Source organism: Dermatophagoides pteronyssinus, unplaced genomic scaffold (genome assembly GCF_027571235.1).
Source record: "Dermatophagoides pteronyssinus isolate colony J.1.1.1.1 unplaced genomic scaffold, Derpt_VIB-CSIC_2022.12 sq0012, whole genome shotgun sequence".
Classification (NCBI taxonomy): domain Eukaryota; kingdom Metazoa; phylum Arthropoda; class Arachnida; order Sarcoptiformes; family Pyroglyphidae; genus Dermatophagoides; species Dermatophagoides pteronyssinus.
In genome coordinates this window covers 670,339-687,989 of record NW_027461536.1, presented here as the reverse complement: position 1 = coordinate 687,989, position 17,651 = coordinate 670,339, and the positions used below count along the sequence as shown (strand labels likewise).

General features: G+C 29.4%; 4 protein-coding genes across 4 annotated transcripts; 3 read left to right on the top strand and 1 right to left on the bottom strand.

Moving 5' to 3' along the window:
- The first annotated feature begins 1 nt into the window (after position 1).
- LOC113791030 (uncharacterized) lies at positions 2 to 2,044 on the top strand. Its single transcript, XM_027340747.2, has 3 exons — positions 2 to 231; positions 296 to 1,268; positions 1,342 to 2,044. Exons 1-3 carry the CDS (start codon positions 115 to 117, stop codon positions 2,019 to 2,021), a joined length of 1,770 nt encoding a protein of 589 aa, XP_027196548.2. The 5' UTR covers positions 2 to 114; the 3' UTR covers positions 2,022 to 2,044.
- LOC113791071 (uncharacterized) lies at positions 2,006 to 3,705 on the bottom strand. Its single transcript, XM_075821748.1, has one exon. It carries the CDS (start codon positions 3,391 to 3,393, stop codon positions 2,236 to 2,238), a length of 1,158 nt encoding a protein of 385 aa, XP_075677863.1. The 5' UTR covers positions 3,394 to 3,705; the 3' UTR covers positions 2,006 to 2,235.
- Positions 3,706 to 3,760: 55 nt separating this feature from the next.
- Positions 3,761 to 14,225, top strand: fry (microtubule binding protein furry). The gene is given in 6 exon segments (XM_027340822.2): positions 3,761 to 10,865; positions 10,867 to 11,304; positions 11,306 to 11,497; positions 11,583 to 13,544; positions 13,616 to 13,871; positions 13,938 to 14,225. Coding segments are annotated over 6 exon segments (9,981 nt in total). The 5' UTR covers positions 3,761 to 3,956; the 3' UTR covers positions 14,162 to 14,225.
- A 217-nt stretch (positions 14,226 to 14,442) lies between these two features.
- Positions 14,443 to 16,536, top strand: LOC113791015 (aldehyde dehydrogenase, dimeric NADP-preferring-like). Its single transcript, XM_027340731.2, has 5 exons — positions 14,443 to 14,717; positions 14,796 to 15,116; positions 15,180 to 15,343; positions 15,440 to 16,132; positions 16,212 to 16,536. Exons 1-5 carry the CDS (start codon positions 14,544 to 14,546, stop codon positions 16,381 to 16,383), a joined length of 1,524 nt encoding a protein of 507 aa, XP_027196532.2. The 5' UTR covers positions 14,443 to 14,543; the 3' UTR covers positions 16,384 to 16,536.
- Positions 16,537 to 17,651: the final 1,115 nt, after the last annotated feature.

Sequence of the window (17,651 nt, the reverse complement as noted above, 5' to 3'; positions counted from 1 at the left end):
AGAACAAATTGGCCATTAAATTCACTTTGAAAGTTTAGAAAATTCTTGATTGATCGGCATTGATTGATTGAAACGGACGGATAGAAGAAACAATATCTGGATATAATAATAATAATGATGAACAACAAGGAAAACAATATTATCGATCTTAATCATCATCATCATCATGGTCATCGTCGTGATCATAAACCACAAAAAACTGTTTATGAAAAAGGTTATTTTCGAATGATTGTAAGTAAATAGTTGTTGTTTGAAAAATATTAATTACAAATTAAATCATTAAAAAATTATTTAGATTAATTTTATCTTAAATGAAGATAAATTTCGTTCAAAATTATTAAATTTATCAATACCAAAACGTTCCGTTAGTTATGAACAGGCATTTCCTAAACGTTCGAAATTCGAACATTTTGAATATATTGGTTCCGGTTCTTATGCACAAGTTTATCGACATAAAATTATTAATCAACAATGTGAAGATATTTTACAAAATGATCCATTATTAATGTCAAATGATAGTATTATTAAATTTATTGAAGTATTTAGTGAAGGTATTATTGAAAATTTATTCGGTGTTAAAACATCAAGTTCAGTATCAAATTATAAAGATGCTTATAATGAATTTCGTATATCGACTAGTCTTTCCTATCTAAATATTGGTATTCGTTATACAAATCTTGGATATCAATGTCCATTATTTCCATATGTTTATGGTTGTTATTTGATAAATCATTCAATGATGCCCGATTATTTTGAAATTCCAACAACAAAAACGGATAAAAAATCTAAATGTGTTTTTCGTTTTGATTATCGAAAATTAATGGAACCACCATTGAATGGTGAAAAAAAAGATGATGATAATAATGGTGATGACGATAATAATAATAACGATGATGATGATAATGATGATGATGGAAATACAATGAGTGCTGGTCGAAGTAAACAACCATTATCAGTTGTAAAAAGAAGAATCGCACCCGAAGTAGCAGCAATCAAAATGGAAGATTGTGGTCAATCATTATATGATCAAATGGAAAATTATCGACCATTGGAAATTTTATCGGTAGCCAAACAATTATTATTGGGCTTTACAATTGCCGAAAAATTATTCGAATTTGAACATCGTGATCTTCATCTGGGAAATATTCTGGTCAAACCATCACCATATGAACAATTGATTTATGTTTATGATGATCAATTTTTACAGATGCCATCTAATAATCTATTGGTCAAAGTGATTGATACAACATTTTCACGTCTAAAAATCAGTAAGAATTTATTGAAGCAGTGTGATATTTGTTTCTTAATTTCTGTCATATTTTTTTCGCTTTTAATCATTAGAAAATCGAATTCATTATCGAGATCTATCACATTTATTTGATGCAAAAGATTTTGAACATCGTGTCGATGCAGAAAATAACAATCAGCTTGCACATCAAAATGAAACATATAAAGCAATGGCTTCAGAGGTACGAACCGATTGGATTGGTTTTTATCCACGAACAAATATGTTTTGGTTAATTTATATAATTCGAAAATTTGGTCGAATAATGCGTAAACAACAAAATCAACAACAACGACGATTTTCAAGTGAATGGTTTCAAGTACGATCTATTCTTAAATGTTATATACATTCATTGTTTAAAATGAATAATTTACAAACATTTTATCGTAAAGTAATGATACGTCCACAATTCAATCTATTAGTACCGATTCGAAGAATGGCCATTGATGATACTAGCGATTCAAATTTGAATCATCATAAAAATAATAGTTCATTATCACGTTGTCATACTATATCAACAACATCAACAATTGGTGGCAATGATGTTGTAGAAGAATCGAATATAGTTAAAATTGATCCTAAGCTTTCACGACGACGACGACAAAAATCACAATCAACAACATCGCCAACAATTAGTAATCAACAGGCGGCGACAAAAAAATCTAAAGAAAAAAATTCCGATTCCGATTTAAATTCAAACGAAAAAAAAATAATGATAAATAAAATGCATAATTAAGTTTATTATTATTTATCAATTAATCACATTAATACATATTGTAAAAATTTTTATACATTCAATGAAATGAAAAAAAAATGTTAAAAATAAATTACAAAGAACAGATGCTAAAACACAGAAAAAAAACATCTAACCTAAATCTTTTGAATAATTGTTTTTCTTTGCTATATTTATATGATAAATCTAAAATGATAGAATGATTTTGAAACAATTATCAAAGCAGAGTATTATTATTATCATCGATATTATTCGAATCAAGTAATGCATCTTTATCATCGATCATTTTACCACCACCATTATTTCCACCATCATCATCACCACCACCACCATCGTTACCATTTAAATTATTACCATCATTATCAACATTATCAAACATCATTGATTTATCATTTTGATGACCATTATCAAATTTTTCAGCCGATTTTGGTTGCCTTTGATGATCATTATTATCCAATAATCCTACATTATTTTTAATTAATTTTATAACAGGATCAATTTTTGGTTTTTGAATTTGTTCATTTGAATGATCTTTTTGATCAGAATTTTGTTGAGGAGGTTGTTCTTTTGCCGTTTCTGGAATAGCTTGTGATTGTGAAGATTGTGCTTCGGCAACAATACCGGGAGCAGGAATAATATTCTTATTCGAATCCATCGATGATGGTAATGATGATGATTTGGATAATGATGCAGCCTGATTATTATTCAATGATGGTGGTGAATGTATCACATTTATGGATTTAGATTGTTCCATATTGTTTGTTTGTAATTGTTGTTGAGCTTTTGAATTAGAATTAGAATTAGAATCATCAACATTTTTGTTCGATAATTTTGATGTCGAATCTAAACGTGATTTTACTTCAGTATAATCAGATTTAAGTTTTTGATTTTCATCCAACAAAGCTTGATTTTGTTTGCGTAATTCACTGACGATTGTTTCTTTTGCTTCCAACTGTTTTCGTTGATCATCCATCGAATGTTCAAAATTTTCATTAGTTTTTTGCATTGTTTTTAATTTTTCCGATTGTTCATCAAATTGATTCTTTAGATTAATTAAATCATTTTCTGTATTCTGTAAATTTACTTTAGCTTTACTAAAATTTTCTTCACGTGATTCCAATTGTTTATTAATGAACGATACATCTGCTTCTAATGAATTTTTTTTCTGTATCAAACGTAAAAGTTGACTTTCAAGATCATTATATTGGATACCAAGACGCCAATAACTAACACCAAGAACACAAAGACCAACACATAATGTTGCAACAAGAAATGGTGGACTACGACCACCAAATGGACGCATATGACCACGAGCAGCAGATGATAATCCCATAATTTTTTTTGTTCTGTTTTGATAAAAATTTTGTACTGCCATAAAATACTAAACACAATTATATGAATAAAAAAAATGTTGTTTTGTTAAAGTTAATTCAATTAAAAATTATCGAATTGAAGAAAAAAAAATATTATGGCCATCAGTGACGATGTTGAACTTTTTAAATACTTTTAGGTTGTCAAAAATCGATCGGACTTTTTTTCCGAACGAAAATCTGCCACAAAAACAAAATTTTTTTTCTTCTAATTCGAATGGACCATTCACAAAGACGATATATCTTTTTACCGTAATATCACTTTCTTCAGACGCGGCCGCGAGTAATTCGTCCTTTATTGATGGATTCTTGTTATTTCGTTCGAGATTTGTTTTTGGATTTTAATCAAAATAAAATTTTGAGAGTGAAGAAAAAAGAAGTTTTATTTTAAATGTTTTTTATTTTGAATTTGTTTTTCATCAAATTGACAACTCCCAAATACAATTGCATCTGAGAGTGTTGTTGTTGCATAGTTTTCATCAATTGTCAGTAAATTTTAGTCAAAACAATGATAGTTTAGGTGTTTTTGTCATTGATACAACTAAAAAACGCACATCATCAATTGATCATGATGATGAATCATTTTGATAATAATAATATTGTTCCGGAAAAACCGGGCGAAGTGATATTACGTAAATTATTTCATGAATTTACTGTATTAACTGAGAAAAAAATCGATACAATTCTTACCTCTGAATCATTGGAAAAACCATTAGCAAAATGGTTACAACGTGGTGAAGATCCAATATTTGATCAATTGTTAACTGCATTTGGTACGGTAGCTGAACATTGTCTGCCATCACAATTACGTTTATTATTCGAATGGTATCAACGACAAATTGATGCAACAGCCATATTTGCTGAAGAAAATCAACGAATAATCAAATCAAATCAAGAGGCTCAATTTTCAACAAAATCAGGATCATTGACTAAATCGAATATACAATCATTAGATAATTCGGATATTGAAATCTATTATCTGTTGGAAAAACGTGATCTTGCTGTTGAATTTATTTTTTGTTTAGTATTGATCGAAGTTCTTAAACAATTACCATTACATCCCGGTTATGATGATCTAACTAATCATATTGAAAAACTTGCATTCAAACATTTTAAATTTCGTGAAGATGCACAATCAAATCCTAATCTAGCTAATATTAATATGATTGCCGATCTTTATGCTGAAGTAATCGGTGTATTGGCACATTCACGTTTTCAATCGGTACGAAAATGTTTCATGAATGAATTCAATGAATTACGATCACGTGATCCAGGTCCAATTACAACACATTCGATTATATCGTTATTGATGGGAATGAAATTTTTTCGAATAAAAATGGTACCGATTGAAGAATTTGAAGCATCATTTCAATTTATGCATGAATGTGCACAATATTTTCAAGAAGTTAAAGATAAAGATATTAAACATGCGCTTGCAGGATTATTTGTCGAAATTCTTGTACCAGTTGCGGCTACTGTTAAAAATGAAGTTAATGTTCCATGTTTAAAGAATTTTGTTGAACTTCTTTATTCACCTTGTTTGGATCTTTGTACAAAGAAAAAACATTGCCTGGCATTATTTCCATTGGTCACATGTTTACTATGCGTTAGTCAGAAAACATTTTTCCTTACAAATTGGCATTATTTTTTGGCAATGTGTCTTGGACATCTAAAAAATCGTGATCCAAAAATGTCACGTGTTGCATTAGAATCACTTTATCGTTTATTATGGGTATATATGATACGTATTAAATGTGAATCAAATACGGCAACACAAACTCGATTACATTCGATTGTAAATTCATTATTTCCAAAAGGATCAAAAGGTGTTGTGCCAAGAGATACACCATTGAATATTTTTGTCAAAATTATACAATTCATTGCACAGGAACGATTAGATTTTGCAATGAAAGAAATTGTATTCGATTTATTATCTGTTGGTCGACCAATGAAAATGGTATTAACACCGGAACGTATGAGTATTGGTTTACGATCATTTTTAGTTGTTGCCGATAGTTTACAACAAAAAGATGGTGAACCACCTATGCCAAGAACATTGGGTGTACTTCCTTCAGGCAATACATTAAGAGTGAAGAAAACATTTTTAAATAAAATGCTTACCGATGAAATGGCTAAAAATATTGGTATGAGTCATTATTATCCTTTTGTACGAAAAACATTAGGCGAAATTTTACGTGCATTGGATACACAATTTGGTCGACCATTAATGATGACATCAATACAAAATGTAAAAGAACCTGATGATATGTTAAGTGGTGAACGTAAACCAAAAATTGATCTATTCCGGACATGTGTAGCAGCTATTCCACGTTTAATACCGGATGGTATTTCAAAATCTGATCTAATCGATTTACTTTCAAGATTAACAATAAATATTGATGAAGAAATGAATGTTTTAGCATTTCAAGCATTACAGAATTTAGTCGTTGATTTTGCTGATTGGCGTGAAGATGTAATCGATGGATTTATTAATTTCATTTTACATGAAATACAAGATTCGAATCAAGATTTATTAATGAATTCATTACGAATGTTGTTACAATTGTTAACATCATGGAAAAATACTGTTCAACAACAGCAGCAACAACAACAACAACAACAACAAACAAATTCAGTAATGTTAAGCAATATACCTGAAATAGGTTCAAAATCATCATTAAATCCTTCATTACAAGCAAAAATGGATCAAACAGCAAATGTTTTATATAATGTTGAAGGATTAGCATTAGTAATGTTATGTCATTATAGACAACCAAATCGTCGTTTAGCAAGTTATATAATTAAAGAAGTTCGTATTATATCAAATATATTATTATCATCAACTGTGAATAAAATTTATGATGAACCAGTTGCAACAATTATTGATGTTACATGTCCAATGATAATTGGAAATTGTTTTCCATATATTAGTTCAAATGAACGTACAACCATTATGTCAATGTCATATCAGGTTGATTTACAATGGATTGCTGAACGTACAAACAATTCATGGATATCTGATCGTATTAATAATGAAAATAATAATAATAGTAATCAACAAAAATCAACAACAAATATAATAACGAATAATATTGGTAATAGTGTTAGTGTTCATCAACAAAAAATAATTGATTCATCATCAATAACAACTGGAAACAATAATCCAACCGGAACAATCAAATCACAAACAGAATCTTTTCCATTGGATACTACATCATCATTGATAACAACAACAACAATGACAAATAATTATGATGATGATCTTAAATTGAATGCATGGAATATATGTTTAATGTCATTAATGGCTGAAGTGATAAAACATTGTCCAAATGCAATTGCTGCTGCATGGCCAATCGTACGACAACGATCAAATACATTGTTTCAAAATATTGATCCAAATCCGGCGAATGATAATCGTGCATCATCGATTCTACGTACAACATCGAATCTAAAACGTTCAATATCATCATATGAAAGAAATTTTTATCTTGAATTATGGAAATCTTATCTAATGTTTGCCTGTAGTATTGCACCATCATCAATACCTGTTTCATCTTATTTATCAAATGTTAATGATAATTGTCCATCACCTGATCCGCTTTCGGAAAAGTTAACATCAATTGAAGGTAATCGTTCACCAATAATGAATCGTGGTAGTAGTGCACAGAATCTATTCAAACAAACTATTCCATTACTAAGAGCTGAACAATTTGATCTTAGAAATGCGGTTATATTAGGTCTTTCACAAATCAATCCATATGCATTGCCTGATTTGATTGAAGAATTAATGCCTTATTTTCGTGAAGCAATTGATCGAAAACAGGAAAATCTACGACGTCGTAAACGACGGGAAATGTTACGAGTACAAATTGGTCGTCTATTTAAATTTATTTCGGAAAGAAAAATATTTGCACAATGTCCAATTGGTTTATCATCAACATTGATTGAATATATTGATGGTGTACGATTATATTTTGAAAGTGAAACAGATAAAGAATGTAGTACAAATGATATTAAAGAATCATTTTGTCATTTTATCTGTAATCTAATCAAAAGTTTTCCCATTGAAACAAGAGAATCAAAATTTTCTCGTGAATTACGTCATAATTTATTTAATTTATTTGCTACATGGAGTGGTAAATATGGTAATATGTTATTGAATAATAATAATCAACTAAACAATCATAGTCCTCGTCATCATAATCATCATCATCATCATCATCATCATCAGCAACAACAAAAAAATACTGGTCAACAATTATTGGATTTTAGTTTTATAACCGAATTAGAATTTCTATCAATACGTTCAATGGCAACTGTATTATGTGCTGGACCAATGTTTGATTCGAAAAATTATCTTTTTGATAATTCAAATCTTTATCAATGGTTATTGAATCTATTGAATGCATCGGAAAAACGTATCAATGATATTGGATTGGAAACATTGATTTTATTATTGGAAAATAATACCGAAGCTGGTACATTACTTGAATGGTTAATTGAATGTTGTTATACAAGACCGGCAAAAATTGCTGATAGTTGTTTCATTGCTTTAGCAACAATATTTTCTATACGTGAATATCCATGTGATCGTTATATTGCAATCATTATTGTTACGATGATCAATGTTGCTTGTCCAAGAATCGAAATTCAACAATTAGCATTGCAATTATTACAAATATTGGATAATCGATTTTTTTTCTCAACAAATAATTTTCGTGATTATAATAGTCGATTATTACAGGAACAACCGAAAAAAATATCACCACAAGAAACAAATGATCAAACAATAAATATTCAGATTGCAACAACAACAATTATCGATGATCATAATCGTTCGGGAACAAGTGTAAAAGGTTTTGAACCATTATTAATCGATCTTTATCGTTATTCAATGTTAAATATTTCAAAACGAATGGCTCAACTACATCCACAACTTACAATGATTGTATTCAGTGAGATAACATATCGTATTCAAACATCATTACCAAATGTTTGTCATAATCTTTTACAATTTCTAATACCATGGTTATATAATATGCAATTAGTTGATACAACATGTCCGGCAAATGTTGCACAACAAAATCCTGATTATTCATATTCACATGATGATGATGATCAATATAATTATGGTTGGGGATCAATTGAATCAACACAAATGGTATTGAATAATCTTCTTTATATAACTGTAAAATTTGGTGATAATTATCCGGAAGAATTGGAAAAAGTTTGGGCATCATTATGTCAAAATCGTCCGGCCAATTTAAAGATAATATTTCGTTATCTATTTATTTTGACTGGATTATCACCGAATGAATTATTACCATATGCAAAACGTATTGCTATATATTTAGCACGTGCACAGCCTGAACGTGTAATCGATGAATTGATGGCCGATTTACAGGCTGTTGAATTATTAAGTTTTAATGCTGAACGTACTGAAGCATTTCCATATTTTCGTATTGTTCATCGTAAATGTTCGGCCACACATCTTGAAGATCATGAATCAAGTAATAATAATTATGGTCATAATAATTCTACTTATGCAATTCATCGTCGTACAACGATCGGTACAGCACCGGGTAACACAACAAATGATAGTCGTGATACATCGACTAGTGCATTAATTACCGAAATTGGTACATTACATACAAAACGTCATAGTAAAGATTTTCATACAAAATCCTATGATCATGATGCAAATGGTGGTGGTACGAATAATAATAAATCATCAATGGATCAATATAGAAATTTTGATAGCTTAAATGGTAGTTCATCATCCGATGAATATAATGGTTCAATTGAATTACCAAATGATGATTCATTACCAATGTCTGATCGTTATATGAAACCATCAACACCACAGCCACGACCATTACCAATGCCTGAATATGGTGGTTATTATGCACCATTAAAAGAATTATTAAGCGGTAAAGATTGTTCGAATAATAATCTTAATGTTCCTGTACAACAATCATTATCGAATAATCAACAACAAGCGATCGGTTTTCATCGATGTTTTCTTGCATTAATGTTGATGAGCGATGTCATTACACAGGATATACATGTTGATTGGACGCCACATATACCACTTATGTTACATATAATATTTCTTGGTATGGATCATAGTAAAGCAATCGTATATGAACATTGTAAACAATTATTATTGAATCTATTGGTCGCCTGTTGTAAACATAATGATAATCTTACTGTTGCAAGAATTTTACTTAAAAATCGTATACAACAACAGAATTTCGGTCTTTCCATACAGAATAATTTTGTATTTAATTTTCAATCAAATAATGTCAATGATCAATCGAATAATAATAGAAATGGACAAAAGAATCCAAGTGAATTGGATTTGGATAAAATTTTTACTAAAAGTAGTGAAAATCTTGTATCAGCAACAACAACAACAACAACAGTTACGATTTCTGATTCGGTTCATTTGAATGATATTCAATTGAAAATTGATAAAGATGATTGTGATGATCAGATGTTAATCAACGACGACGATGACGATGATGATGGTGATGAAGAGAAATCAACTAATCAAGGAGATGATATGAAACAAAATGATTCAATGGTGAATAATCGTCCTCAACGTTTTTCATTAGATTTTTATATAAAAACTTTAATCGATTTTATATCATCAAAACGTGGTGGTCCATTATGGAATAATGAAGATATTACAGCTAAAGTTTGGTCAATTCGATCAGCTGAACAATTATCAACATTCGCTGAACATGTACTTTGTGTATTCAAAGAATCCTTACCATTGGCTAAGATTGAAAATCGTTGGGCTGATATTGCATTATGGCAAGCATTACAATGTTCATCAAGACATTATGCTGGACGTTCATTGCAAACATTTCGTGCATTAAAAATTCCTATTAATCGTTCAATGTTATCGGATATTTTATCACGATTAGTTGAAACCGTATCCGAACAAGGTGAAGATATGCAAGGTTATGTAACAGAATTGATGCTTACATTAGAATCAGCAATCGATACATTGGATATGAAACCACGTTCCATATTGGAATTGATAAATCAATATTTTCATTTTGATACGGATTCAAAAGATGATGTTGCTGTTGTTGAAGATACACAACCGAATGATAATAATGAAGAACCAGAAGAAGAACAAGATTTTGATTTGGATGTTGATCCACAACAACAAAGACAAATGGTCGATTGTCTATATCCGGCCGAAAGTTCAGCAACCTTAGTTGCTGGAACAAATACAATACGGCCATCAAGAGCTATGGCCAAACAGTTTAGAAAAGTTCCTGCTCGAAGTAATACTTCATATTCAATGTCATTTCCAACCAGACGATTTAATTTTCTTGATGAACATCGTCCTCGTTTCTGTACAACAAAAGATGTTGATTCATTCTATAATGATAATCGTAATTCTAAAGGAAATTCATTGGCCAATGTATCTTTGGGTCGTTCACAATCAGCCCAATCGTTGAAAGAATCCACCGGATGAAGATGATAATCAATCATATTCATTAGATGATAAGAATTCAATGTTGGCACAATTTTTCTGTATTGGTGTCATTCTATTAGAAACTGATTATGAACATGAATTTTTATTGGCTACAAGATTATTGGATAAATGTTTGCAGAAAATGTCGCTAGATGATCCTGAATGTCGAGAAAAAATTGAAAAAATTTTTATGCATATTAAATGGCCAAATTTTCCCGGTGTTCATCAATTATTATTGAAAGGTTTAGCATCGAATCTTTGTTATGAACCGACAATCAATCTACTTCATAAATTAACACCTTATTTGAAAATTTCGGTTATCGATCCGAAAAATTCTGAAACAGCATTCCCATTCCATGTTATGGCTATGTTACCATATCTATTACATAATTATGATGATCCGAATGAACTTTGTATTCAAGGCTGCAGTTAGTTTTGCTGCCTGGTGTAATGAACATTCGAATATTAATCTGGAAAATTTGGCTACCGTTATGACATTGTATAGTAAACATTGTTTTAGTAAGGAAAATTCACAATGGACAAAATGTGTTGTAAAATATCTTTATGATGCATATCCAGGGTCATTTGTAATGATTATATCGTTTTTAGTTGAGGTAAGAATAATGTTTTTTTGTCTTCTCATCCTCTTAACTTGATATTAATTTTTCATGTTTTTTTTCTTTGTACGAAAAAAAACAGGTTGCCGAAAAAGGACCAGCCGTATTCCTTAATCATATATTATCGATTCTACATTTTATGCTCAATTATATCGATTTGAATAGTAGCCGATCGATAAATGATGATTTAATGCGTGTAGCAAATAAATATATTGAAGGACCACAATGGAAAGATGCATTAAAAATATTAAAATTAGCTGTGACACGTTCATCTATATTGGCTGCACCATCATATTCATCAAATTCAACATATGCATCATCGATCATATCGAGTATCGTATCTTGTGGTTCATATTCGGATGGTATCAGTATGACGTCAAGTACATTTAGTGAAAGTGAATTCGGTAGCAGTGGTATTAAACGTGAATTACCGGGACGTACAATGGATTTTACTTTTGATATCAGTCAAACACCAATTGTTGGCTCCAAATTTATTGCCAAGCGAAAAGCAATGACCGAAATTGCCGCTAATCGAAATGCTAAAGATAATGGTACAGATTCGGCAATCAGTAGTATTGCTACATCTGTTGATAATAATAGTAATTTGGTTGGTGATCGTAATGAAAAAAGTGACTTTATTCTTCATAAATTATTCGATGTTCGTGATACTTTTGCCATTGATAATGGTGATAATGTCTCAATAGCAAGTAATGAAAATTCGGCTACAAATGCCGATACAATTGGTGGCCATAATATAAATATTGATCATAATTCTACGTTGAAAAGAAGTAGTTTAGTAGCTACACAGACTAGAATTCGTGAACGTTTAGTCAATCTATTCAATCGTTGTGGTAAACGAATTGTTGGCCTACCAAAATCACCATCGGTCATTTTTAGCCAAAATAGTGATGTTGGTATTGATAATCATAAATCATCGATGGCTTCATCAACTGAAGATATGTCGGCAACAAACAATGATGTATCGGGTGATAGCAAACATGATGATACAGCACATGGTGAATTTGCCTATTTCAAAGAATTTGATTTTCTTGAATACGAACTTGAAAGTCAAGAAGGTGAAAGTTTGGATAATTTTAATTGGGGTGTACGACGAAAATCATTATCAAATCTTGATAATGATGATGTTTCTTCCAATAAAACAAACAAAATGAATGATGAAATAATAAATGTTACTTTTGAACCATCATCATCATCGCCAATCAATTATTCACCTCGAATGTCAAAAAATGATGTAGATGAATGTTCATCCGATGATGAAGTTGAAAGTGTTTCACCACTATATGATCTGTCATCACATCATAATCAGATACAAGTATTCAATGAAAATTCTACACATTCAAGACCAGCTAGTCTTATATCACATGGATCATCACATAGTCTTGTTTCTGAACCGGAATCATCATTAGTGAATACTGTTTCATCATCGATTATAACGAATCCACCGATATCTACATTGAATATTGAAGCCGAAGAACAATGTTCAACACATTTTATGCGAATGATTAATGATCATTCAGGTCAAATGATGGTAATGGCAAATCAATTGATTGTGAAGATTTTAAAAAATACATTCAAACGTGTCATATATTTAACAAGAGAATCATGTGAAATACTTTTACAGAATAATAATTTGGATAATAATCAATATGGTTCAGTGGCCAATCGTTTTATGGATTTGTTGGATATAATTTCAATGCAAAATGATTTTCCATTTGTTCATATAAGCGAACGATTATTCATAACAATGGATAATCTATTGAAAGAACAACAATTTGTTATTATGGGATTACATGCACATTGGGAAACATTTAATGAGAAAAAAGATCAACTTTATAACTGTATACAGGAATATAAGAATTTCAAAATAAACAATCAAGATAATTCATCGGCCATTGATTCAACAACTACATTGATTTCTAAACTTTGTCAACATTTATATCGAATGCATTTTCAACTATATTTATTATATGAATGTTATCTTAAATTTGTTGATTCAATCAAATCCATACAGAATAATCCTATGGTAATTGTTTGATTGTTTTTTTTTTTAAATTTTAATTTGGTTCATTAATCTAATTTTGTCAATATTAATAGGTAATCAATTATTCGAATGAAATTGGTGAATTGAAAAAAGATTTAGCTAAATATCTTGATGATGATAACAATATATCTGATCAACAACAACAACAACAACAACCTTCGTTTATGTCGATTAATATATCATCGACTACATCATCAACAACAATAAGTAAAGAAAATGAAACCGAACTTCTTGATCTAATACAAACAAAACAATATTCACAAGCTGTAAAATTTGTTAAAATTTTAAAAAATAAGATACCTGGTATGGGTAAATTTTCTTTTCAATTATTTCTCAAATTTTTTTTTGATGATAAAATTTCATTTTTTTTTCTAGATTTAAACAAAGAAGATTTAATTGAAACATTATTAAACATTTATTGTCGATCAATATTATTGATGCCGAATAGTGTTGTTGATGGCGGAAACGAAAACGAATCATCATCACCATCATCATCATCATATTTAATTATTATTGAACCTGAATATAATCTTGCCGATATTATTCGTCAATTAATGGATACTAGTTTTGTTATTTATAATAGTTGTCCAAATAATTAGAAAAATTTTTTTACAATGATATTTTTTTATCCTGTGAAAATAAAAATTAATGTGATATTCTTTCTTTATAATATTTTTTTCAATAAATAAAATTCTGGTAGAGTTGAAAAAAAAGTTTGATAAAATTGAGGAAAAATAAAAAAAAACAAATCCTCGACATTGATAATCGATAAATATTTTCTTCTTCAAGTACAAAATAATCATCAGATTTTATTAAAAACAATTGAAAATAAAATGTTGCTTTCGAATGATGTTTGTTCATTTACGTTTTCATATAAAAAGCAGCGCGAACAACAGTTGTCCTTTCTTTCTTTCTATTTGTTTGTTTGTTTGTTGGTTGGTTGGTTGAAGGTGGTATATTGGCTGTTTTGTGAAAACGATAATGAAAATGAATGAATCAACGATTGAAATGATCGTATGGAAAACACGACAAACATTCAATACAGATCGTACGAAAAATATTCAATTCCGTATTAAACAATTGAAACAATTGCGAAAATGTTTGACAGAAAATTATGATCAATTTATGGATGCACTTTTGGCCGATCTGGACAAGGTATATTTATTTATTTACGAATGTGGATTTGTTTTTCTTTACATTGTTTGTCTTTTTTTTGTTGTTGTTGAAAATAAGCCAAAAGCCGAAGCATCAGGAACTGAAATGCTTCCATTACTAAATGATATTGATTATCAATTGAAATATATTCATTATCATACACGTGTGCATTATACGAAAACGAAACATTTAACAAATATTTTCGATTCAACATACGTTCATTATGAACCATTAGGTGTTGTATTGATAATAAGTCCATGGAATTATCCATTAACATTATCGATACGTCCATTAGTTGGTGCAATTGCTGCGGGAAATTGTGCCATTCTAAAACCATCAGAATTTGCACCCAATTATGAACGATTATTGGCCGAATTATTGCCCAAATATTTGGATCCGGTAAGTCAAAATTTGTTTAAGTTTTTGATGAAATTTGAAGGTTAGAAAAAAAAATATTGATAGGAATGTTATCGTGTGGTTACTGGTGATGCCAGTGTATCATCACGTTTATTGGAAAATCATTTTGATTTAATATTTTTTACTGGTTCACCATCAATCGGTAAAATTGTTTATCGTGCTGCGACAAAATTTTTAACACCGTGTGTAATGGAATTGGGTGGTAAAAAGTATGTTTGCAAAATTGCATTTTGTTTTTTTTTGTTCATCCAAATCGTGAACAAAAAGAATCGAATAATTTAAGATTTTTTTTTGTTTTGTTTCAGCCCAGCATATTTAGACAATAATGTTAACGATTTTTATGAAACAGCCAAACGAATTATTTGGGCTAAATGTATTAACAAAGGACAAGTATGCATTGCACCCGATTATCTAATTTGTATGAAAAAAGTTCAGGATCAATTTATAAAATTGGTTCCCGGTTTTTTGAAAGAATTTTATGGCAACGATGCAAGTCAATCACCATTTTATGGCCGAATTGTTAATCGTAAAAATTTCGAACATTTACGAATATTACTTGAATCGAATAAAGAAAAAGTTGTCATCGGTGGTAATATCGATGTACAGACAGGTTTTTTTCCATTGACAATAATGGCCAATGTTACATTTAGTGATCCAATTATGCAAAAAGAAATATTTGGTCCAATATTACCTATTGTAACTGTTGAATCATTGGATGAAGCTTTAACATTGATTCGTCAGAATGAAAAACCATTGGCAATAAATGTTTATACTGATAATGATAATGTTTTTAAACGATTTCAAAATGAAACATCAAGCGGTACAATTGTTAAAAATGATCATTTTTTTAATCTACATGCTAATCTATTACCATTCGGTGGTGTTGGTAATTCTGGTTTCGGTAATTATTATGGTCCATATTCATTTCGTACATTTTCACATGCAAAAAGTGTTATGATAAAACGACATAATTTTATTACAAATATTTTAATGAAAAAGTAATTTTTTTTTTGTTTGTTTGAGTTATTCTTATGAATTAATCAAATTTTTTTTTGTTTTGTTTCATCCTCACTATAGACGTTATCCACCATATAGTGATTCAAATCTTCGTATTTTTAGTTTTCTATTGGCACGTAATTTTATTGATGATATTGATTTTTGTCAAACATTTCGTTATCTATTAACATTTATAACTGGTATTTTGATTACACTATTCATTGTTTGGATTTTGTCGATGAAAGTTAAATGAAACAAACAAAACAAAACAAAAAACTCAAGAATATTCATTATTTTGATAATGTCAAACATTCATTATCATATTCAGGGATAAAACAAAAGAAATTTTTTCATAAGATATCACTATCGATTCGACAAAAATGAAATTTTTTTTGTTTCACGCTTTTCAAAACATTTCATTTATAATTCAAAGATTTATTCAAAAATAAATTTCATTTCCGTTTTTTCGTGTTTTTTCGTGTTTTATTTGTATTTTGTTTTGTTTTCAATGAATGAAATTGTTTTATGCATGAATCATAATATACCTGAAAACAAAAAAAAACAACAAGGATTCCTTAGATTATGTGATGTGATGTGATTTATTTCTTTGTTTTTGTTGTTGTTGCTGTTAATCTTACATTCTATGATTAGATTTTTTTCATTTCAAAATATTCCAGTTGCTTTTTTTTGTTGTTCGTTATTCGTAAATTCATTCACATCGTGTGAATGATATACTTGATCTTTGATTTTTTGTTTTTTTCAATTTATTCTGTTTATTTATTTTTTCGTTTGAGAAATGTGACAATTTATCATCATCATCATCATCATTGGAAAGAATTCGTTTTGAATTCACTGAATTTTTTTTCCAACTGTCATCTTCATCATCATATGATTTATATTCGCTAATTATTCATCATTCAAATATAGAAAAAGGAAAAAATTCGGGTTAGATGAGAAAAAATTCTTCGACAAAATTTTGTTTCGTCGACAAATTTCGAAATATTTCATGCATCATTTTTGTTTTTCTACAAAATAATGCAAAAGAATTTGCTCGTTAGCAATCTTTTTTTTTCTGGGAAAGAAAATAAAAAAACGGGCCAGGTACAAGGATTTTATGAAAATAATGATTCTAATTAACGGTAACACATTATTATTAGATTCATTAAATATTTTTCATTCCTTTCTCTCGAAAGAAACGAAAACTTTTTAACCAATTTTGATCTTCTTTTTTCGTTTGGATACGGCAAAAAAAAACATCTTTAACTTGTTTATGTGGTCGGGTTGGTTAATGCATGTGCGCAATATATGTAAAAACATTTCATAATGATGACGATTATGGTTCCAACAACATAACTAACACACATACATACACACACACACATTTGATACTAAAATGAAAATGCGCAAACCAAATTCTGGAACAAATATCACTGTTGAAATATATCGTATTTAGTTACTACTGTGTGAATCCATTTGGATTTTCCAAGTGATGTTTCAGTTTGGTCTGGTTTAGTTCGGTTC

Excerpts from the sequence above, each read along its gene's own strand:
- LOC113791015 (XM_027340731.2), top strand. The coding sequence starts at position 14,544 with ATGAAAATGAATGAATCAACGATTGAAATGATCGTATGGAAAACACGA. Across the intron at positions 14,718-14,795 it reads TTTTGGCCGATCTGGACAAG|CCAAAAGCCGAAGCATCAGG; the intron begins GTATATTTATTT and ends GTTGAAAATAAG. Across the intron at positions 15,117-15,179 it reads TGCCCAAATATTTGGATCCG|GAATGTTATCGTGTGGTTAC; the intron begins GTAAGTCAAAAT and ends AAATATTGATAG.
- LOC113791030 (XM_027340747.2), top strand. The coding sequence starts at position 115 with ATGATGAACAACAAGGAAAACAATATTATCGATCTTAATCATCATCAT. Across the intron at positions 232-295 it reads AAGGTTATTTTCGAATGATT|ATTAATTTTATCTTAAATGA; the intron begins GTAAGTAAATAG and ends AAAATTATTTAG. Across the intron at positions 1,269-1,341 it reads ATTTTCACGTCTAAAAATCA|AAAATCGAATTCATTATCGA; the intron begins GTAAGAATTTAT and ends TTTAATCATTAG.
- LOC113791071 (XM_075821748.1), bottom strand. The coding sequence starts at position 3,393 with ATGGCAGTACAAAATTTTTATCAAAACAGAACAAAAAAAATTATGGGA.